The sequence below is a fragment of the Primulina eburnea genome, chromosome 6 (assembly GCF_022965805.1).
Source record: "Primulina eburnea isolate SZY01 chromosome 6, ASM2296580v1, whole genome shotgun sequence".
In the NCBI taxonomy this organism is placed as follows: Eukaryota; Viridiplantae; Streptophyta; class Magnoliopsida; order Lamiales; family Gesneriaceae; genus Primulina; species Primulina eburnea.
In genome coordinates, this window is record NC_133106.1 from 139,465 (window position 1) to 162,299 (window position 22,835).

Consider the following 22,835-nt stretch of genomic DNA (forward strand, 5'->3'; position numbering starts at 1 on the left):
TTGTGTCTCGGAAAGGTCCTTCTATAATCACATCAATTTATCAATTAATAATTTCGGATTACAGTAATAAAATCTCATGTATTACAACTAATATACGTGGATAGCCTCATTTTATATATATATAAACACACACTTTTATCGCGTGCAAAGAACACCACCTACTAATATACGTGGATAGCCTCATTTTATTAATGTTGGTCATTGGTTGTGTAAAATTAATTTTGTAGTAATTGGTTGTGTAATTACATGCCTTGTAATTTTTATTTTTTTTACTTATTCAATTTTGAAAATGGGAATCGAAATCAAGATCCTATCTTGTCTCTCTGTGTGTGTCTGAATTTCCTTCATAAGCGGAGCTGAGTTTTGGTTCTTGTTCGCGGTAATGCTAATAAGTCGGGCCTCCCTCAAATTTGGAACCACTGCAACAAAGAAATTTTGCATTTCAGACATCATCAATCAATATCAATGCGAAACGAGTCTCCTCCGTTTCTTGCATGCCCCATTCTTTTTCCTTCATTTATTTTATTTTCTGTCCATAATTCTTTCATCGTTCCGTTTCTCTTTGTGCCGGAGTGGTGGCTTCATTGAAGCGGCGGGTACATCTCCCTTCCGAGACCGCCGCTGTCGATATGACTACTACTAATCCCGAAGCCATGCAGCACGACCTCGAGTCCGCAGCTGGATGGGCAGGCGACGAGGAGTTCTCTGATCCTTTTGACATAGCCAATACAAAGAACGCATCTCATGAATCGCTCAGGCGTTGGAGGGTAAGAAACTACTATTTTGATGTTTCTATTGATTCGCGTTTGTACCTGCAATGTGGATGCTGATGCAATGTGTGGTGATAAGTGCATGGTAGTTTTAATCTTCTCTAAAGTTTCATGTTTGGCTGATCAATTTCTTGGTTTATTTTTTAATTTGATTTTAGCGATAAGTTGGAATTATTGTACGTAATTTTTTAAAAAAAATCGATCTGTTATCATTGGGTTGACGGACCGGCTAACATGGATTAAGATCAACGCAATGCTGTTTTATGGAACTCTATCTGCATTATGAGGCTTCTATAAGAAAAAACACGGAACAAGAACCACACATTCATGGGAGAACCTTATGCAAATTCAACTTCAAACAATGACATCGGGCATCATTGAACGGAGACAAAACTAAAAGATTTTAGTAACAACAAAACAACACAAGGGAGCTAATTTGGTTTGCTTTTGATCATTGTTATTGCGCGGTATACCATGGGTAAATATAATATGTTTTTTGTTTAATGATGAATAACAAAAAACACAAGGGAGCTAATTTGGTTTGCTTTTGATCATTGTTATTGAGCGGTATACCATGGGTAAATATAATATGTTTTTTGTTTAATGATGAATAACAAAAAACACAAGGGAGCTAATTTGTTTTGCTTTTGATCATTGTTATTGCGCGGTATACCATGGGTAAATATAATATGTTTTTTGTTTAATGATGAATAACAAAAAAGTCCCCTCGGGGATTCAAAATTTTGAACTATAATGTATATCTTTATGAATTTATGTGCTCGTGACTGCTATGAGGAGTTATTGAAATGATACTTCTATTGATCAATACACTAGCATATATGTCTAATTTCTGGAGTTGCTATCCTTTACAGCAAGCCGCGCTTGTGCTCAATGCATCCCGCCGATTTCGATATACATTAGACTTGAAAAAAGAGGACGAACAAGAAAAAAGAAGAAGGATGATCAGAGCACACGCTCAAGTCATAAGGGTAAAACTGAGATACATAAAGTTAATCGGTGTTGATTCTTTGATTACTGATGTGTAGACAATCTTCTTTTGTAGGCTGCATTGCTCTTCAAATTGGCTGGACAACGAGCAATTGGTATTTGATAGTCTAGCTCTGCTCTTGCACTCGTGTTTCAAATTTTTTGGTACAATAGATGTAATATGTGACTCTCCTAAGCACAGTAAATCCAATCTGCTAAAAACCTTGAAAAAGAGCTTGACTGATGATCTTTGGAAAATTTTCATATGGAAAGAACATCTTTTTCTTTTTGGAGCAGAGTTTCTAGAATTAATTATTTATAATCTTTCTAAAGTATTTAGCAACATTGTGTACTCAATTTTTTTAAAGTTTTGATCTAGTGATCCAATATTTGCAAAATGAACAATATGCACAATCAACTTGTTGCATGTCTCATATCAAATGGATGTTGCGATGGGTTGATTACTTGATTCTAATTTGCTTCACGCCTAATACCTTCAGTTGACATGCTTTTTCACTTTTCAATGACCGCGTGTGTGCAATCAGGTGGGGGTCATGATAAGGTCCGTCATATTATACTATCACTCTTGGTTATCTAGGTCAAGTTTTCGGCCCATGCATCCCTGTGAGACTCTACACATTGAGTCCACGTAACAGTTCACATTTGTTCCTTGAATCATGCAATCACATGAGGTGTGGGTAGATGGGGGTGATTTAGGTTTTCTTGGTTGGAACAAGATGATTAAAGTGCACCATTGCGATAATTAACTCGATTTTGATACTGACAGTCAGAAAGTTTGAGAAATTAGAGTTCCCATATTTAAATATTTGAAAATATCTACTTCTGGTTTATAGTCTTGATTGTTCAATCTCTTCGAAAAATCTGATCTGATTATGGTTCATTCAGTACTGGGCACTGCAGTAGCTCCTCCATCTCCTCATGGGGGTTATGCAATTGGACTTGAACAACTTGCTGCAATGACCAGGGATCATAATCTTTCTGCAGTGCGAGAATATGGAGGGGCAAGTCAATATTAACTGTGTTTTTTTACATCCCTTTTCCGACTTTCATGTGCATGTTATGGAAGCAAGCTAATCTTAATCATGGTCTCTTCAGGTTCAAGGGTTATGCAATTCGCTAAAAACAAATCTTGAAACAGGGGTTTCTGGCGATGAAAATGATTTGTCACAAAGAAAGATTTCCTTTGGATCAAATACGTATCCCGTGAAAAAGGGACGGAGTTATTTGGTAATAGTTTATTAAGAGTAACATTTTTGTATGCCTATATGTCATTATAAATATCATTTTTTTATTTAAATAATATATCTCTTCTAACTTCTTTGATTTTCAATCTTAACAGAGGTTCCTGTGGGAAGCTTGGCAAGATTTGACGCTTATTATATTAATAGTAGCTGCTGTGGCATCATTGGCTCTTGGGATAAAAACTGAGGTGATGTTGGAAAAAATTAGCTTTCATTCCTTCACAAAACTTAAGTTTTATAACTGAAACATGTTTTATATTCAGCTTGCTTTTGGTATATGGATTCCTTATGAAAAATTTCATAGTTTTCTGTTATTAGGATCATAGTTTTCTACCGTAGTTGTCATTACACCATTTGATAAATTGTGGTTTCAAGTGAGAAGGCTATTTAAAATTGCCACCACTTTGATCAAATATAGTTTCCAAATTCAATTTCAGTGAAAAGATGTTTTTTTTCATTTCTATTTGATTTTGAGTTGTATGTTACGATACAAAAATTATATTATCTATAGACATCATCATTGTGATCATTAGCATCTAAATTGCCTTGCAAATATTCTTTCCGCTGATCACGGAGATGGTTTTCTCAGAATCAAAAGTTGATTTTATAAAGAAGAAATTACTCAATTATATACAAGTAGATTCCAACATATACGTGTATTATGTTCTTGGACCCATTTGATGGAAGGAATTGATTCAAATTTTCCTTAAGGTCTAATTTATGATGCTGCCTTCTAGGGCCTGGAAGAAGGATGGTATGATGGAGGAAGCATTAGCTTTGCTGTTCTGCTTGTTATATTTGTTACAGGTATGAATCTTCACAGTTGTTGTTACTCCGTGTTTTCTGAGAGAACATCATGCTAAAGATTAAACTTTAATAAAATTTGACTAAAAAAATTACATTACCTAATGGATTGATGGTTGATAAGGTATCGCCCAGATAATAGTCTTGTTTAGTCTTCCTATATGGTGATTGTTTGCCTTAGTTTGTTATGGTATAACAACCAATCAGATTAGTATCCATCATTCAGTTTTTATTACTTCATGGGGAAACCAATTTCATGATCCTCTATTTAAGACGTCCGTGTATCTTTTAACTGCACTGTATTCTTTTTGAATCAAATTATCATGCCCATGTGTTTACAAATTTTATATCACTGGGGCACTCAATTCCGATGTTTTTATTGTATTGAAATTTTCAAACAACAAAATTGTTTTGGATAATTAAAAAAGTAATGGAACAGTTCGGAAAATGTAAACTTCTAACCATCTGTCATTTTTTTTTACCTATTATCGTCTATATTTCCTTTACTATGGTGACTTTTGAATGTGATGCTAACCGAACAAGTAAATACATTTTTTTTCTAAAGTACATGGTTGATTTTTTTACGTTCACTGCGTTTTGCATCTATTTTTAGCAACTAGCGATTACCGGCAGTCCCTCCAGTTTCAAAATTTAAATGAGGAAAAGCGAAATATTCAAGTGGAGGTAATTTCATCCATGAACTCATGCACATTTTGGAATGGAAAACTGATGTTTTTCTCTTTCTTGATTAATCGATATCTAAAGTGCTCTCAGTCTCATAAAAATGTTCATATAGGTCATCAGAGGTGGAAGAAGAGAGAAGGTTTCAATATATGAGATCGTGGTTGGTGATGTCATACCGCTTAAGATAGGTGACCAGGTAATTATTGTCTTGATTTTAGTTGGTTTCTGGTAAATATTTTTTGGCAATATAAATTGTTCGGTGAATTGGCTCATGGTGTATTCCACACAGGTTCCTGCAGATGGAATTTTAATAAGTGGTCATTCTCTTGCCATTGATGAATCTAGCATGACCGGCGAAAGCAAGATTGTAAGCTGGTTGGATCTTTTTTTGCTGAATATATTATGCTTATTGATCTTGTCACGCTCATGTAAGATGCCAATATGTAGGTTCACAAAGACCACAAAGCTCCATTTTTCATGTCAGGTTGCAAGGTAGCAGATGGTGCTGGAAATATGCTGGTACATTTGGAGCTTTTTGCCACTACTATTCGAATATATTAATCTGTGAAGTTTTTTACCCTGTTAAATACAAGCCAGTTTGATTACTCACCAATTGTTTTGTTATGGGATAGGTGATACAAATACGTTAGATAGATTGTTTTGATAAAGTAGTTTTATTAAGTTTTTCTTCAGGGTAATCCAACTTTTTTTCATGTATTTTTTCTGATGAATTAGTTTGATTCGTTCACGATGTGAACACACAATCTTATCCAAGCATAAATACTGTGTGATTAGAGCGAGGAGCTCATGTTGCCTCAACTTTATTACGTGGCTAGTATCTTGATATGAAGACTTCTTGTATGCCCGCAGAATAAATGAGTTTTTTTGGTAATCTGTAATTGTTTACCGGTGTTAGAAAGGTTGTACAACCGATCTAGTTCTTTGGGAATCATTTAGTATGCAATTCTACATAGGTAACTGGCGTGGGAATTAATACTGAATGGGGATTGTTGATGGCTAGTATTTCAGAAGACACTGGGGAAGAAACTCCATTGCAGGTAGTTATCATACCAGTTTTTCTGAATTATCTATTATCTTAAATAAACCAAATATTTGTCTAGATCCTAATGACACATTACAGGTGCGCCTGAATGGAGTTGCAACTTTTATAGGGATTGTTGGGCTATCCGTGGCCCTTTTTGTCCTTATTATTCTATTGGCTAGGTAATATGAGTAGTTCTTATAGAATCTTGCTATCTACACTTTTTAAAAGTCGATTACCGTGTAAATTAATTTCATCAGATTTTTCTCCGGTAATTCCAAAAACCCAGACGGATCCATTCAGTTTGTGCGTGGTAAGACTAGCATTGGTCATACAGTCGATGGAGTCATACACATCATAACTGCTGCTGTGAGTTTTCATTTCTGAATAAATAGTTCATTTGGTGCCATTTCTCTTCACTGACTGAAGTTTGGTATAGGTCACGATTGTTGTTGTTGCGGTTCCTGAAGGGCTTCCATTGGCAGTAACCTTGACGTAAGTCTCATTAACGTGTCTATTATCAGTTTCCTACCTTTTCCCACCTCCAATCTAGTTATTTTGAGATTGATTTCCCTTTAATTTCCTACAGTCTAGCATACTCAATGAAGAAAATGATGGCTGACAAGGCTTTGGTATGTGATATATTATGGTTCTCTGTCAGAATTTTTGCTTTGTTCAATGATGATATTGTATTCTTCAATCTATGCTATTTCAAGAAATTGCTAATACAAATTGATCTATAGGTGCGTAGGCTTTCAGCTTGTGAAACTATGGGATCCGCAACTACCATTTGCAGTGATAAGACCGGAACTTTGACCCTAAACCAAGTTATTTCCCTTCTGCTCTTGAGTTTGTTTGAATTTAAGTAGATTGGTGCATTCATCAGTTTTCATTTCTTCTTTGAGTCGTTTAACCTGGGAAAACACACATTGGCACAGATGACAGTAGTTGAGACCTATATTGGGATACAGAAAATCCATCCTCTGGAGAACAGTTCACAGTTGAACGCGACAGTTTCCTCTCTGCTAGATGAGGGATTGGCACAAAATACTTCTGGGAGTGTATTTTTGTCGAAGGTACCCTTTCTTCTGCCAATTGGGCCCGTCACTCAAACAGAATTTTAAAGAGTCCTTCATTGCACATGAGTAGAGCCTGATAAACACACAGCATAGTCTTTCTCACTTGTGTTATAGATAACTAGGTTCATGAAGTTTAACATTTGAGCTAGAAATTCTTACCACCACTTTATTTTTTCCTCAAAATTGCTCTTCAAGAGGGAAACATTATATTGTTTGGAGCTAAATTTAGTATATTGACACACGTTTATCTTGTTTTTGGCATTGTTTGTTTATTTTTTTCAGGATGGTGATGTAGAGGTTTCTGGATCTCCAACTGAAAAAGCTATTCTTTACTGGGGTGTCAAAGTATTATAATGTTTTCTCACTGCATCTATATTTCATCTGGAACAAATTCTTTTGAATTAATCAATTATCATTAACCAAATTTTGTAGTTGGGAATGAAGTTTGATGTTGTGAGATCAGAGTCAATAATTCTTCATGTCTCTCCTTTTAATTCTACCAAGAAGCGAGGTGGTGTTGCTTTAAGGGGGCGGGTAATTGATTCATTTTGTTTATCATTGCATTTTGTTGAGTTTTGTGAGTAATTCTTTTCAACAACTAGCATATTGCATGTGCTTCGCACATCAAATCATGCATTACCTGGCACAAATTAATAAATAAGATATTTTAATTTTAAAAAAATTAAAATAAATAGAAAATTATGACACTAAATTTTACTTGTATAATATTTTTTAAACTTTTCTTAATATCAGATAAGTAAATTGGATAATTGAAATTACTCATTAAACTAATTTAAAGTTGTAGCGAAGTCAAGTAAACAATCATATGAAATATTCTATTGCTATTGAGGAATACCAGAGGCTGAATATCTTTTCCCTTAAGCTTAGCATATTAATAACTAATTCATAGGCTAATCAAATTACAATCAGCTAAGTGAAGAAAGAAAACTAATTACCGCTGATAATTGCAACTAGGGAATATATCAGGAAGTTGGGATTTTCAACATAAGAGAAATTTGAGCTAGCATATGGAGGTGTTTGCCTTCACCTTTTTGGATGGCAATCATCTTGGAATCGTATGTTATTTTTGTGAACTTAACAGCTTGGTTAGTTAACGAAAATTTGGCTGCTAACCACCTGCTGAGTCTCATTTATTACCCAAAATGCATTTAACTATCCAAATCATTTACCAGAGTTGATAGTGCTCTTGAATCTCTTTAAATTCATTTTTGGAACATTAAATTTTATCTTGTTTGTTTTGGCAGACTAGCTCAAAAGTTCATATTCATTGGAAGGGAGCTGCTGAAATGATTTTAGCCTTGTGTTCACAGTACATTGATGTAAATGGTTCCTTGCAGCCCATTGATGAAGCTAAGGTTAATAAGGCAAACTTTTAGTTCAAAAGAATTCACCTCTCATGTGTGTGTGAAAAGATAAAACCGACATGAGATACATAAAAAAACTCGTTTTCTATAATGGAGCTTATAATGGATGAGCATAGAATAGAGATAAAATTAACTGAATGCTTGAGAAACTGAAGAATTTACTCTGTTATAATTTGATTTGACATGGAAATATCTGGGGACTTCTATCAAGAATTCCAGATGAACATGTTTATTGATGTTTTGAACTTAATTCCAGGATTTCCTTAAAGATGCTATTGATAATATGGCTGCAAGAAGTTTGAGGTGTGTTGCCTTAGCATACAGAACATACCAAACCGAAAAGGTTCCAACTAATGAAGAAGAGCTGTCACAGTGGACCTTACCTGAAGATGATCTTGTTTTACTGGGTATTGTTGGTATAAAGGTCCGTACAGTGAAGATCATTTGTCGCCACTCTTAGTTGCTGTTTCCCTGAATGCATAGCTAACATATTCTATTAATGATAATAGTTATGCCTTGCTTCTGTCCTTGTCGATTAGTACTCATGCATGTGTTGTATCTTTTACTTTCATCACTGGTAACATTTCTGGTTCTCTCACATTTTGTTTCAACATGTAGTAACTATTATTTGTAGCATTACTCAGCAAATTCAATTTCAAGTGCAAAGCCGTACAAATAAGAAATCGATGTTCCACAGGATCCTTGCCGTCCAGGTGTCAAAGATGCAGTGAAATTGTGCACAGATGCTGGTGTTAAGGTACATGTTAAATGTCCCACATCGACTGGATTAAGTCTTAGAGAGTTATACATATAGACTTGGACAATCCCCCCCTAGAGTTAGCTTTTGAGGTTGAGTTAGATGCAAGTCCTAATCTTAACATAGTATCAAAGCTTACGCCCACTGTTATGTGTTAGAGTGCCCACATGATAATGTCTTGTAAAGTTCACGCAACTGTTAAATTTCCCATATCAACTAAAATAAGTCTTTGGGAGTTGTATAGATAGACTTAGACAATTTTCTCTACTTGAGCTAACTTTTGGGGCTTAGTTATGTCCAATTCTTAATTTATGTTTTAAACTTATGGCAGTACACTTATATAGTGATTTGTGGTTCAAGTTTTTCAATATGATTTTCAGCCTACCACATATATTTATTTTCACTTTTTAATCATTGAGTATTTGTATTGATTGAGGAAACAGATAGAACAAGTTATCACTACCTTTAGCACCCACAACTAGCATGATCTAATATCGTATTCGGATTGAGATATTTAAAATCATTTTTCAAAAACCAAACATATAAAACCTGGATTACACTATAATAAATAATGAACTCGCTCTTACTCATTACACAATACCTATTGTTAGTCTGGTTTTTAATTATTTTTCGTAGTTTTTTAATGAGTATAATTAATAAAAGTAAAGCTGAAAATGCACATGAAATCAACCTAATTCATGCACTTGTTTGGATTAATTAAATTTCATTTAATTTAGGCACATTTATTAATGATTGTGATGGATTTCAAATTCACCAACAAATTTTATTTTCAAATCAAATCTCTTCACTTAAATCCGTCCATCTAAATGCTCTAATATATTTTGGTTGTATTTTCCAATTAAAATTTGAATAAAAATTCATGACTGACTCCAATTGTCAACCAATAGGTGCGCATGGTAACTGGAGATAATCTTCAGACAGCCAAAGCAATTGCTCTAGAATGCGGTATACTTTCTTCTGATGCAGACACAAGTGAACCAAATATTATAGAAGGGAAGAAATTCAGAGAGTTGTCTGACCATGAGAGAGAACAAGTTGCAAAGAAGATTTTGGTATGTTATTTGAATGACTATTTATTGATCATTTCTTTAATACGGGTGATCTAGTGGTGAATCTTGAACATTGTCATGCGAAGGTTATGGGACGATCATCTCCAACCGATAAGCTTTTGCTAGTTCAAACACTCCGTAAACTAGGTGAAGTAGTCGCCGTGACTGGAGATGGAACCAATGATGCTCCGGCATTGCATGAGGTTCAATTTATTTTGATCACAATCTATTATTGTTATTCTTAAAAGCTACATATATCCGCTCATGATGCGCCTGTCAACCTATTATATCTGCACATTTGTCAAGCTCATGAGGTTCATACTATCATTTATAATGTTTGCTACTGAAACTTAATCTACCTCCATATCGTATTGATTAGTCACATAAACTATAAAAAATTACATAACCAAACTTTCACAGGGTGTAAGACCATTTGCAGATTCTAATAAACAGAAACTTGTTTCCAAGACCTCTTGACAGTTTATTTGCATACTTGAATGGTTTAGCATTAACCGTCTGAAAAATTCCTGTGTAAACTTGATACTGTAGTTTATGGGAAACCACTGCAGATAAAAACATGTTTGAAGAGCGTGCCATGTCGCACTTATTTCTTAATGTTTTTGACTGGAATAGTGTCAAAAACTTCCTTACAAAGGGCCAAGTGTCTATCCCTTGGAAAATTTTGTTTCTTTCATCTTTAAGAGAAGTTTTATGACCAGTTGAGCACTGTAACTCAAAAGCTTGAGACAACTTGAAAAAAACATTGTCTTCTCTCTCCCAAATGGTTTGAGATCTTTTTCCAGTTTGAGTAAGATATTGGTTATTCTACTCATTTTGTGCAGGCTATTACATATGTTCATTTTCAAACTTCTCGCAGATTTTCCTTAAGTTTTGTCTGAATAATGTCGTGATTCAAGTTGAATTAATTCACCCCAATCGCCATCTCATACTGGTGAGATTTCATATCTGTTAATCACAACCTTCATTTTATCAATTTTAGGCCGATATAGGTCTTTCCATGGGTATACAAGGAACAGAAGTAGCAAAAGAAAGCTCAGATATCATCATCTTGGATGACAATTTTGCTTCAGTTGTGAAGGTAGGTGTACATGAACTTCTAGGTTTCTAGTAAATATGTCAGTGATGATGTAAAGGTTTACTCATGATTTATCACAGCTCTTAATATCATTGAGCAACACTCACTTTATCATATTCTATTAACCTTAAATTGAAAAATGTATAGATTTCTCCGGTACAAAATCACTGTTAATATTGCTACACTTCTTATAAATGTTGTTGCAGTATTATCTTTAACAGCGTTTGTTTGAAAGGCTTCTGGGAAATTTCCTACGTCTATCATTTGCCCATTTGCTTGTTGTAGGTTGTCCGCTGGGGGCGGTCTGTGTACGCAAATATTCAAAAATTTATCCAGTTTCAACTCACTGTTAATGTTGCTGCCCTTGTTATAAATGTTGTTGCAGCAGTTTCTTCGGGTGATGTTCCACTAAATACAGTGCAGGTACAGTTTCCCTTCCCATTCCCCTTCCCCTTCCCCTTCCCCTTCCCTCTATCTACCACGTAACCACTACCTCTTTCCCCTTGTATTGAGTCTAGCTGAATTAAGTATCCCCTGTTTTATTTGAACTGCTGCCCATTCTGTTGATCATACAAATGATAGATATGAACAAATTATGAAACTACATATTTGCCATTGCTTAGTGGAGAATAGTTTGTGTCGACCAAAAATAAAAAATATTGGTAAACAAATGCGTCATTTGTATCTTTGTGAGCGTTGTTTACTTGGATTTTTGAAATTTTAATGTCTTAGTTCTTCCCATTGATTTTCTTTTTGGCACAGCTTCTTTGGGTTAACCTTATCATGGATACTCTTGGGGCTCTTGCGCTGGCTACTGAACCACCAACAGACCATCTTATGCGTAGAACTCCTGTTGGTCGAAGGTTAGAGTTTGCAAATATGTCAATTGGTAGATTTATATTGTTAATCTATTTTGTAATTGAATGAGAAGGTGATTTAAAATATATTTACATAATTTGACGGTCAATTTCTACAATCATCTTGGTCGCCTTGCACTTTGAATATATGTTCAAGAGAGCTGCATTACTAGTGAAGCGAAATCAAAGATCATCCAAATGCCATGGATTTGACCATGATGCATGCCTAAGGTTTATCCTGATGAATTTGTTGTAATATATTTAATTTTCCAGTGAGGATTAATTTTTAGGCCTTTACAACCCATAGTTACGTTCGACTTTGCCAGCCATTATGAGTATTAGCTGCAAGCAATTTGTGAAACTTTCTTGGTTTATTAGTGTTGAGTTTGAATGACAAATATTGCATTTTTTTATCGCATATCAACTGGGACAAGCATATGAAATGGCATGCTAAGCTAGAACTTCTTTCCGAGTGTAAAAGTTTCTGCTATGAATATATGACCTTCAGTTTTTATAAATTTCCTAGGGAACCGCTTGTGACAAATATCATGTGGAGGAACTTGCTTATACAGGTATGACATTGTGTTATTAAAGCATAAGTCTACCCTGCTTCGTATTGAAAGAACTTTGGGCAATGTATCATGTTATATTGTTGTTATGACAGGCTTTATATCAAGTGGCCATCCTATTACTTTTTAATTTCTTTGGCATAACTGTTCTCAACTTGAAGAACTACTCGACAGAACATGCTAACATGGTGAAGAATACTATGATATTCAATACATTTGTCCTCTGTCAAGTAAGTAGAGTCTCATTCCAACTTTTAAAAAAAAATCAAAATAACTTGAGAAGAATTGTTAATTATAGTGAGTTGATATCTTAACCAGAATCTTCATTCAAATTCACATGTAAATACACAGATTTTTAACGAGGTCAATGCTCGTAAACCAGAGGAGATAAATGTCTTCAAAGGCATGACTAAAAATAACCTATTCACTGGAATAGTGGGAAGCACATTTATACTACAGGTGAGGGATATAACGTTAATCGATTCCTATGGTTTGGACTTCAAATCTCTCCATTTGCTGGGGGACTAACAAGCTCCTTTTTTCAATAGATAATCATCATTAATTTCCTTGGGAAATTCACGTCAACCGTGAAGCTAAATTTTGGTCAATGGGTAATTTGCCTTGTCGTCGGCATTATAAGGTTTGTCCAATTGTTTTGTTATTTAAGTTCACCAGTTCAATATCAATATGGTTTGAACTAGTAATTGCCCTATATAGGTATCCCGCCTTTCTGTTTTGGTAGTAATCCTAAAACTGTCGGGTTTAGAGCTTAAAATTAGTTGATAATAATCAATAAAATTAAAATGGAAAAAGAAATATACTGAAAGCAGTGATATTAAGTTGTACATGGACATTAAATTGATCATTTCGGAGTTCTTTATCATCATATCCTCACACCGATGATTTCTACAGTTGGCCACTAGCTGCTGCTGGGAAGTTTATTCCAGTTCCAAGTACACCTCTAGCCAAGGTGCTCATAAAGCCATACCAGCGTTGCATTGCTGCTCGTAACTCTGACTAGTATATTTTCCTAAGTCAATAAGCCCGATACTTCTCTTTACAAAATCAGAGTTGTAGCAAGCAATGATCTTGTTTGTTAATGCTACATCTGGTGTATTTCGCTCTATTGTAATGTTATCATGGTAATCGATAAATATGACGGCTAATATTACATACAGCTATCTATATTTTATATTTTAGTTATAATGGAACCTTTTTTTTTTTCTCAAGATCGTAAACCTATGCAGTTTGCCTTTGTGATCAAGTAATCATGGTTACAAACCAATTTTCTCTCAAAAATCGTAATTTAATACATCCCCACATGTCAATGAAAACATGAAGATGTAACATCTCAAAAATACACATACTTATTAGTTGTACATTAGGTGACACAAGTCACACAAGCTCAAGTTGATAATTTTTTAAAACTAATAGTAAAGTACGTGTTACACTATGAATATTTATGTTAAATTTGCAAATGAATGTAGACACATAATTTTTTCACTAATTATTCAATAACAAATATTATTTCACAGCTTATCTGTAAGTTTAAACAACCATGATTAATTTCTTTAATCTTTTTTATATGATTTTCGAATCTTTTAGCATTTTTTCATCTTTTTGTTTCATTTTTCCCGCTTTTTCCTTCGATTGAATTCAGTAATCATATCATTATAGATAATTTTCATGTTTCTTTTTCGTCTTCGATTTGATTTTATTAATCTCTTTGATATTTGTGTGTCTTTTTCTTATGGTCTTCTTATTTTGTTTATTTGAATCATTCACACTTCATGTCTAACTATATTTTATTTTTCTTGTTATATATATAAAAATATATATATATATATAATAAGAAAAAATGTACGTCTAAATTTTGAAGTGTAATGAATAGAAAAAACTGGAAAATAATGGAGTGATTAAAATAGATGTGATGTATATAATAATTTTAAAATTATTTATATAATTACTTGATATAAAAATTAGGATAAAATACATGAAAATTCAAGAGCAGATAATATATTAGTAAAAAACTCTCTCAAGGTAAGGGATGCAGGTAGATATTTTATTAGTGAATAATGTCATATATTACAAAATAATTAAGAACTGATAGAGAAATATGTCAAGAGATTTCAAAATTTTCAATTATAATTTAGAATTTATGATTTAGGATTTGAAAAAAATATATAATTAAATTAACTAATTTATTTTATTTACTGAAACATTTTGTCAATAAAAGTTTTCTCGTAAAGAAACTAAAATGTCATGTTTGAGTTAAATATTATAGTTAACGTTGCATAGTTATTATTGATTATAGCTTTTTGGTAAAACGACAAGTGAGTAATTATTGTACCACCAATTACACTCTTTTAAATCTTTTAAAATCGTACAATATCTCAAGCGTCATATTTTGATTGCTCTATCCAGTAGAGATAATTATTGTACCACCAATTGCACTCTTTGCAATCTATGAACTCGTGACATTGACTCTGATAGCAATTGTAAGACCAGACATTTGTCGCTTTACCAAAACTATAGCTGATTATAATGGTGCAACTCAAATATTTTAAACGGTATAATAGCCCATTCGTCATGGTTCTATCGATGTATCCAGCAAGGACAATATTGCATTCCAATAATCTCACTCCTAAATTTACATTCGCTTTACCAAAACTATAGCTGATTATAAAGGACAATTTTTTTAAAACTAATTTAAATTTTAATTTTTTTTCAAAAATAATGCAAAAAAAAAAAATGTTGCAAAATTACGGCAAACCGTGCTTACAAAGCACGGACGCTGCACATGTGGAGCAGCGTCCGTGCTTAGTAAGCACGGATTGACTCCACGTTGGCTTATTAGCGACGGTTTTACAATTCCGTCGCTACTAGCGACGGTATCTTTACCGTCGCTAATTGCGACGGTTAAACAAACTGTCTCCCACTCAAATTTTAGCGACGGTTATGTAAAACCGTCGCTATATTATGGAATTTTTCGAATCCTTAAAAAAATAATAATAATAAAAAATTATTTTTCGTTATTTCGAAATATATACCGAAATAGCGAAAAAAAAATATTTCATACCGATACCGAAATTTTCAGTACGGTATCCTTTTCGGTATACCGATTTTTTCGGTACGCCGTTAATGTCCAAACATAATGTTTTTAAAAATATTTTACTATTAACAGCGCACATAAAGATGCACGTCGTTGATAATACTATGAACGGCGTGGCGTGTCTTTATTGTGCGCTGCTAAAATTGCATATGTTATTAACATCACATATAAATGCATACTGCAAATATTACTATCCGCGGCGTGCATTTATAGTACTATCTGCAGCTTACATTTATGTGTGCTGTTAATAACATATGCAACTTTCGCAGCGCACAATAAAGACACGTCACGCCGTTCAAAGTATTATCAACATCGTGCATCTTTATGTGCGCTGTTAATAGTAAAATATTTTTAAAAACATTATGTCTGGATATTAACGGCGTACATTAATCGCACGTCGTTATTTACTATTCACGGCTAGGGTTGGGAAAAAATACCGAAATACCGAAAAATCGTACAGAAAAAAATATCGAACTTACCGAAAAAATATCGAATTTACCGAAAAAATCGGTATACCGAAAAGGATATTGTACTGAAAATTTCGGTATTGGGGAAAAATTCCATAATATAGCGACGGTTTTACACAACCGTCGCAAAATTTGAGTTGGCAACGGTTTTGTAACTCGTCGCTATTAGAGACGGTTATTAAACCGTCTCTAGTCGCGACGGAATTGTAAAACCTTCGCTAATAAGCCAACGTGGACTCAATCCGTGCTTACTAAGCACGGACGTTGCTCCACATGTGCAGCGTCCGTGCTTTGTAAGCACGGTTTGCCGTAATTTTGCAACACTTTTTTTTTTTTTGCATTATTTTTGAAAAAAAATTTAAAATTTAAATTAGTTTTAAAAAAAACCCCATGATTTTGGCTCTGATATATACCAATTGTATGATCTACTGGATAGTACAATCAAAATATGACGCTTGAGATATTCTATGATTTTAAAAGATTTGAGCTAATGTTTAAACATTGTTACCACAAGTTATAAATTTTGATAAAACGACAAACGTTATATCCTACAAGATTTATTCTATCATGTCTCAACTAATATTACATTAATTTAACTAAATAATAAACTTTAAAATTACTCACTTGTCGTTTTACCAAAGAACTATAATCGATAATAACTATGCAACGTTAACTAAAATATTTTAAATCGTAAAGCAACTCAAATGTCATGTTTCATTTGTTCTACCCTAACAAATCCGATATGGATGTTATTTACAATCAAAAATCATTTCTCTAGATAATATGCACACTAATCAAATAATTTCATCGAACACAAAATAATTTTAATTAACAATAATAATTTAAACACAAATATTAATTGTTGGGGTGACAACTCTACGCCCTCAAATATGCTCCATTAAGTTCCAATCATAATAATAATACACTATGAATTGGTAAATATAACTTAGTTAACTTAGTGAGTAATATTAAATCATAATTTTGTTATTTTGAAATGTGAAAAATAGTTTTGTATGTATATAAATTCATCAAATATAATGAGAAACTAAGTAATATGTACAAAAAGAGGAAAATTTGTTTTTTATGTATATAATTTCATCATATACAATGAAAAATTAATTAATAGGTTGAAAAGAACAAATAATACAACAAATCGGTATATATGATGATTTCGTAGTAGAATAATACTAATACAATTATAATTTGTATTATGTTTAAAACGCAACTGAAAATTAGATAACAAAATTCTTAATAATATGAATTTTAATGTTAAAAACATTATTATGTTAAATATTATCATAACACATAATGAATCATTAGTGAAATCACTAAATTATTGAGCTACTATTTATTTAATTATTACTTAAATCAATTTATTAGAATTTGTCAACATTTAACACTTCTTATTATCTACACAAAAATATCAAGAATATCAAGAAGTTCATAATTTTTTTTATATTACTAATAAAAATAATTTAAATACATAAAAATATTTTAAGTTCCTAAAAATATTATTTTATAATAATCTAATATATTTGTAACATAAAATAGAATTGAAAAGTTCACAAAATTTATTAGTTATATCTAAAATATTAAACATTTTATTATAATTTTTCAAATTTTAGTCTTTCTAACCATCTATATATAAATATCAAGACTTTCACAAATTTATAGATATTAATTAATAAAAATAATTTAAATTTAAAATATATAAATAATAAATTTCATAAAAAATAATATTATGTGTTTATAATAGTAGGAAAAAACTGAAAAATAGGGTTGAAGAGCTCATAAATTTTATTAGTTATATTTTAAAATAAAGCGGCTTACATCCATACATGACACCATGTTTTCTACCTTGCGCAATGAGAGGTACAAATAATAAAATCACAATTTAAAAATAATTTATTAAAAAATAATCTGAGGAAATTATTGCTAAACCTCAATCTCTTAATAATTCAATTAATATTTTATATTAAAAAATATTCATACAAAATAATCTTTACCATATGTCAATATCTACATATGTATGATGCTTATTAGTTCATATTTAAAATGCAACTTATTATAAAAATGATGTATTTATATGTGAAATAATAAAAAAGAATAAAATAAAAAAATTAAATATTCATTAGCAACCATGAAGAAATTCATTCAATTTAGTAATCAATTTTAGTAGCAACACTTATAAACACTTATAATTTTCTATTTCACGATCTGGAAGAGAAAGTGGCTTGTAGTAGAGAGAAAAAGCGAACGACAGAAAAATCAGGTGATTAAAGTACTGTGGCATTAAGTTTATTCCTGATTCACATTAAGTTTACTCAATAGGATTAAGGTTCTTAAATCATTTTATGAGAGCATTGGGTGGTCCTTAATGGATGTGCTTGATTTAGCCACTATGATATGTTGTTCTGAAGTACTCTGTAGATTTGCTTACGTAGAATGTTATATAAAAGAAAAGCATGGAAGAACACTATTAGAACAATTTGGCGAATACCACTGGAAACAAACACAATTCATAAACATTATCAAACCGATGGCACTGTGAAATGAACTCATGGTGGTATGGCTTGAACATGAATTCTATTGACCTAATTTATAGCCCAATCATTAGTCAATTCTTAGAGTTGTGAATCTTTCTAAAGAAGGCATGTGATTGTTTGTTGAAAGGAAGATGAGTTTGTTAGACACGACATAAGTTATGAAGCAAAACGGGTAATTCTGAAATTTGGGGAAAAAAATCTCCTTTTATTGTCTGATGATATTCATTTTCTGAATGTTGTATCACCCTAGAGGTGAAAGTAAATGTATTTTTTTCCAAACCACTTTATACAATAGCTTCTCTATTGTGTTTTTTTATGATGAATTATATGATTTATTGTAGGAAACTTAAAACATGAAATGCCCTTGAAACATTTATGTTCGCAATCTTGATTTTGATATTAACAAAACTTGTTGTTTTTAACGAATTTACTTAAGTGCGCAGAAAGCCAAAACTGAAGCTATCGAAACGCAAACTGAAAGTACCAACTGATTGACCGAACTGAACCAGCCTAACTGATATATCAAAGAATAGTTAAACTCATTGTTCAGCTGATAGGTGGTTCAGCAGAAGACCTTCAGAAGCCGGACCAGCTGATGAAGAGTTCAACTGAGAAGAGCCCAGCTGACCAGTTCAACTGAATCAGTGAAATAAGTTCAGCTGACGAGCCAACTAATTTCACCACACCAGTTCAAGACCAGTTCAGGTGACCAGTTAGGAGCCGATCAGTTTGAAGAACAAGACAAGCTTATCTAAGTGGAATCCAGTTGTGCACATTAAGGAAAGCAATTGTCCAATCAAAGGACAATAATGAACTGCAGCAGAGCTTAAAGTCAAGATATTCTTGAATGGCTGTCAGAAAGTACAAGACACAAATCTCGAGGAACAGATTTAAACTGCAACAAACATATTTGATAAGTCTTGATGTACGGATACATTGCTCCTATATATACAAGATCAAGGCCATCAACAAAGTAGAGAGAACACAAAAAGAAGTGTGTCGAAAAACATGTGTGGAAGAAGATAGAGCACACATAATGCATATCAAGCTTACAAGAAGCTACTGGCCTAGATTTGAGAGAACACTTCAATGTGTTATCAGCTTAGATTAGAAGCACAATTCCATCAGTGTGTGAGAACACTTTCATGTTGTATTTATATATCAGTTCTCACACGCACACCCACCATCGCTCACATATACACAAAGAATCGAGCCTATTGAATAGATGAGTAAGTCTTGCACAAAGATATTAAACTTGTGTATGTAGTCTTTAACACATAGACGTTAAACAAGTGTTAGCTGGAAGGTGCTGCTTTCAGTCTGAACTAGGAGTTTGGTTAGGCAGTAGCGTAAGTCCTAAACTGAGTGGGTTTGTGCAAGGTGTTGTATAAATCAAAGTCTTCTAGTGGATCCTACCCGAGGTGGTAGAAGGGGATGTAGGAGCAGTTGAAGTCTCCGAACATTCATAAACATATATTGTGTATTTAACTGTTTAACTATTGTTTTAAACTAATTTGATCAGTTCGAACTGATATCAGTTCAGTTCTCACCATAGCTAAACTGATACAATCAAGAACTGATCTCCCTTATTTCAGTTAATCAATTTACACAAGCTAAAAGTTTTAAACTGATCAGCTTTCTTAACGAAAGATTATTTCGAGTATTTTCCTCTTGGCTTAAAACTAACTCGATTTAATTCATCGGTGTTTACATTCTTAGAACATGAGCTATTGCAGCTCATTGAGAATATTGTGTTTGAAGCACCCTCACAGGTGCCCAGCACCGATCCTGTCAGTTCTCAAGCTCGGTTGGGCTCATCACTTCTCTACGGTGGCCTCTTCCTCCTTACCTCAACCTTTTTTTCCTACCCCTTATCCTTGTCTTTCTATCCAGATCGAACATCTGACCTTCTCTATCTTTGTGTGTCGTCAACATTCACATACTTCTCAATTCGATTTAGGAGCTCATCATAGCTGTGAGTAGGATATTTTTACTAAGAATTTAAAAATTGCAACCTAGAGGCCATGTGTGAAGGCATTTACAAGAGTATCAGTGGTAGCTACAAGGACCTCAAAGTAACACTATTGAAGCACTGAATGAACTCTCTCAATGATCCTGCCTCGTTTTGCTTTGTATTGAACAAGCCCAAGGAAGACTTCAAATACTTTTTACTTCTCGTATACTGATTCATGAAAGCAATGTTGAAGTCACAAAAGCTCATGGTAGATTTGGGTTGTAGAAGAGTGAACCATTTTTGGGCTGACCCCGCCAGGTTAGTGAGGAAGATCCGGCTTTTAACCCCATCCGAGTATATGTTCAACATGACAGCATTCTCGAACCACCCTAAATGTTCCCCTAGATCCGTTCTCCCGCCAAAATTCTTGATGGTTAGCTGACAAAAATTGATTGGGAGGTCTTCATTCAGTATTTTCGAGAGAATGATGTAACGTTCCAAAAATTTGAAGGTCCACGTGAACTATATGCATGCAAGTTATCAAATTTCTTATGTATTTTGATTAATTTATTTTTAACGCATTAATGCATGATTCAAACATGAATATATATGTGAAAGGATCGGTTAAAATGTGATAAGTGTTTAGAAGGGGGGTTTGAATAAACAATCACGGATTATATATTCTTTTCGAATAATGGGTTCAGTTTAGTGACAAACTGACACTCGGTATCTTGTCAGTCGATAACAATCAGTTTAACTGAAAAAAGGTTGCGGAAGTAAACTAACTGAAAGATAGAATAACAGATAGTAACTAAAATAAAATGCACACGATTTGTTTCTGGATGTTCGGAGAATAGAATAACTCCTACGTCACCCCTTCTATCACGAAGATAGGATTTTCACTAAAAGACTTTGATCAAATACAAACATTGTACTGACCCACTTCAGTTTGGACTTAACACTGCCAAACTGAAACTCTTAGTTCACAAAAGCTTTTACAGTGCGTGATTGAATATAACACAACTGAATTAATCTAACAAAGATTTCAAAGTGATAACAAGCTCGTAAATATAGCCTTGATTGCTACCGATATATATGATAAGTGTGAGCTCTTGATATTCGAATACGAGTAGTGATTTTAGCAGAGTAACAACAAGCTTGAATAGAATAGTAGTTCACGTGTTGTTCTTCTCAGCTGCCCTCTTTACCTATTTATAGACTTCCCTCTCAACGGTAATATTAAATATCATTTGAATCTTTATATTCGTTGATATCCACGTCAATATTCTCTGACAATCGTACACTGAAATCTCGAAAATGTGGCATTCCTCTATTAGTTGCAGTCTGTTGTACTATTTGTCGGTTGTCGTTCTCAACTGATGGCGTGTACAACTGATGGATCAGCTGAGGGATACTTTGCTGGAAAAAATCATAAATGATTGTTTCAACTGATCAATCAGTTAGATTTAGCTGGTACGCATTAATCTTTAGCTAACGACAACTAACAGTTGTAATATTTGAGTCAGTTAAGCTCGTTGCCTTTGATCAGTTATTCTAATACGTTTCAAAGCTTAGTTTTTCAACTCACTGAAATTTAGTTCCAACAATTTCCCTTTTTTTGGTGATTGACAAAACTCAGAATATAATAAGCTGATCATTTGAAGTAAAAGAATTCTTTGAATCATTGTAGATAAAATAATTTCTAATGTACAGATTTGTACAAATAAAACAAACAATCTTCAAATAATAACTGACAAAAAATGTCTCTTCTGCTGTATCATCTCTTATTCTTTCATCAATCTAGTTGCTTCCCCCTTTTGGTCAAGCACATCGACTTTGAGAGATAGAATCCTAACATCAGCTGCAATGTCTTTGACAACAGTCAATACTGTAGTCTGCAGCAAGTCGATTTTCTTTGAAACAGATGCCTCCATAGATTCAACTCTCTTGCTGATTGAGTCTTGATTAAGGGAAAGATTCTCAGCTAGGCCTCTGTTCTTTTTAAGCTCGTCGATCGTAAAGGAGATAGAGGTCACGACTGTTTGGATTGATTTCAGTTTGCTTGAATTGAATTTAGCTGAGGAGTTCAGCTTCAGAGAATCCTTTATTTCTTTCAAAATCTTTGTCATATTCAGCTGAATGTCCTGAATTTATTCAAGGACTAAATCCATGTCAGAGGATGCAGACGGCCCTGGTTCCTGTTCCTTGGTAGATTGATCAAATATCATCAAAGTCTGGTCAGAAACCTCTGTTTCAGCATGTGTCAGCTCTGGCACGTCTTGCAACATTGACTTCTTGTGGAAGAGGAGAATATTGATTTGGATCAGCAGATGGACTCTCCCGCTGATTAATTTGAAGAGTTGCAGTAGTTTTAGTTGGAGTGTCAGTGACTGA

The 22,835-nt window shown here is 33.4% G+C and overlaps 1 protein-coding gene across 1 annotated transcript; it reads left to right on the forward strand.

Annotated features, from left to right (window-relative positions):
- The first annotated feature begins 331 nt into the window (after positions 1-331).
- LOC140833695 (calcium-transporting ATPase 9, plasma membrane-type-like) lies at positions 332-13,535 on the forward strand. Its single transcript, XM_073198013.1, has 33 exons — positions 332-767; positions 1,643-1,759; positions 1,834-1,873; positions 2,664-2,779; positions 2,874-3,005; positions 3,118-3,207; positions 3,757-3,826; positions 4,437-4,507; positions 4,620-4,703; positions 4,797-4,874; positions 4,955-5,026; positions 5,482-5,565; positions 5,649-5,731; positions 5,810-5,918; positions 5,989-6,044; positions 6,139-6,181; positions 6,293-6,376; positions 6,488-6,625; positions 6,911-6,973; positions 7,061-7,162; positions 7,894-8,004; positions 8,270-8,437; positions 8,711-8,770; positions 9,679-9,843; positions 9,927-10,043; positions 10,841-10,939; positions 11,222-11,359; positions 11,699-11,799; positions 12,320-12,365; positions 12,458-12,592; positions 12,714-12,821; positions 12,911-13,002; positions 13,275-13,535. Exons 1-33 carry the CDS (start codon positions 630-632, stop codon positions 13,381-13,383), a joined length of 3,219 nt encoding a protein of 1,072 aa, XP_073054114.1. The 5' UTR covers positions 332-629; the 3' UTR covers positions 13,384-13,535.
- The last annotated feature ends 9,300 nt before the right edge of the window (positions 13,536-22,835 follow it).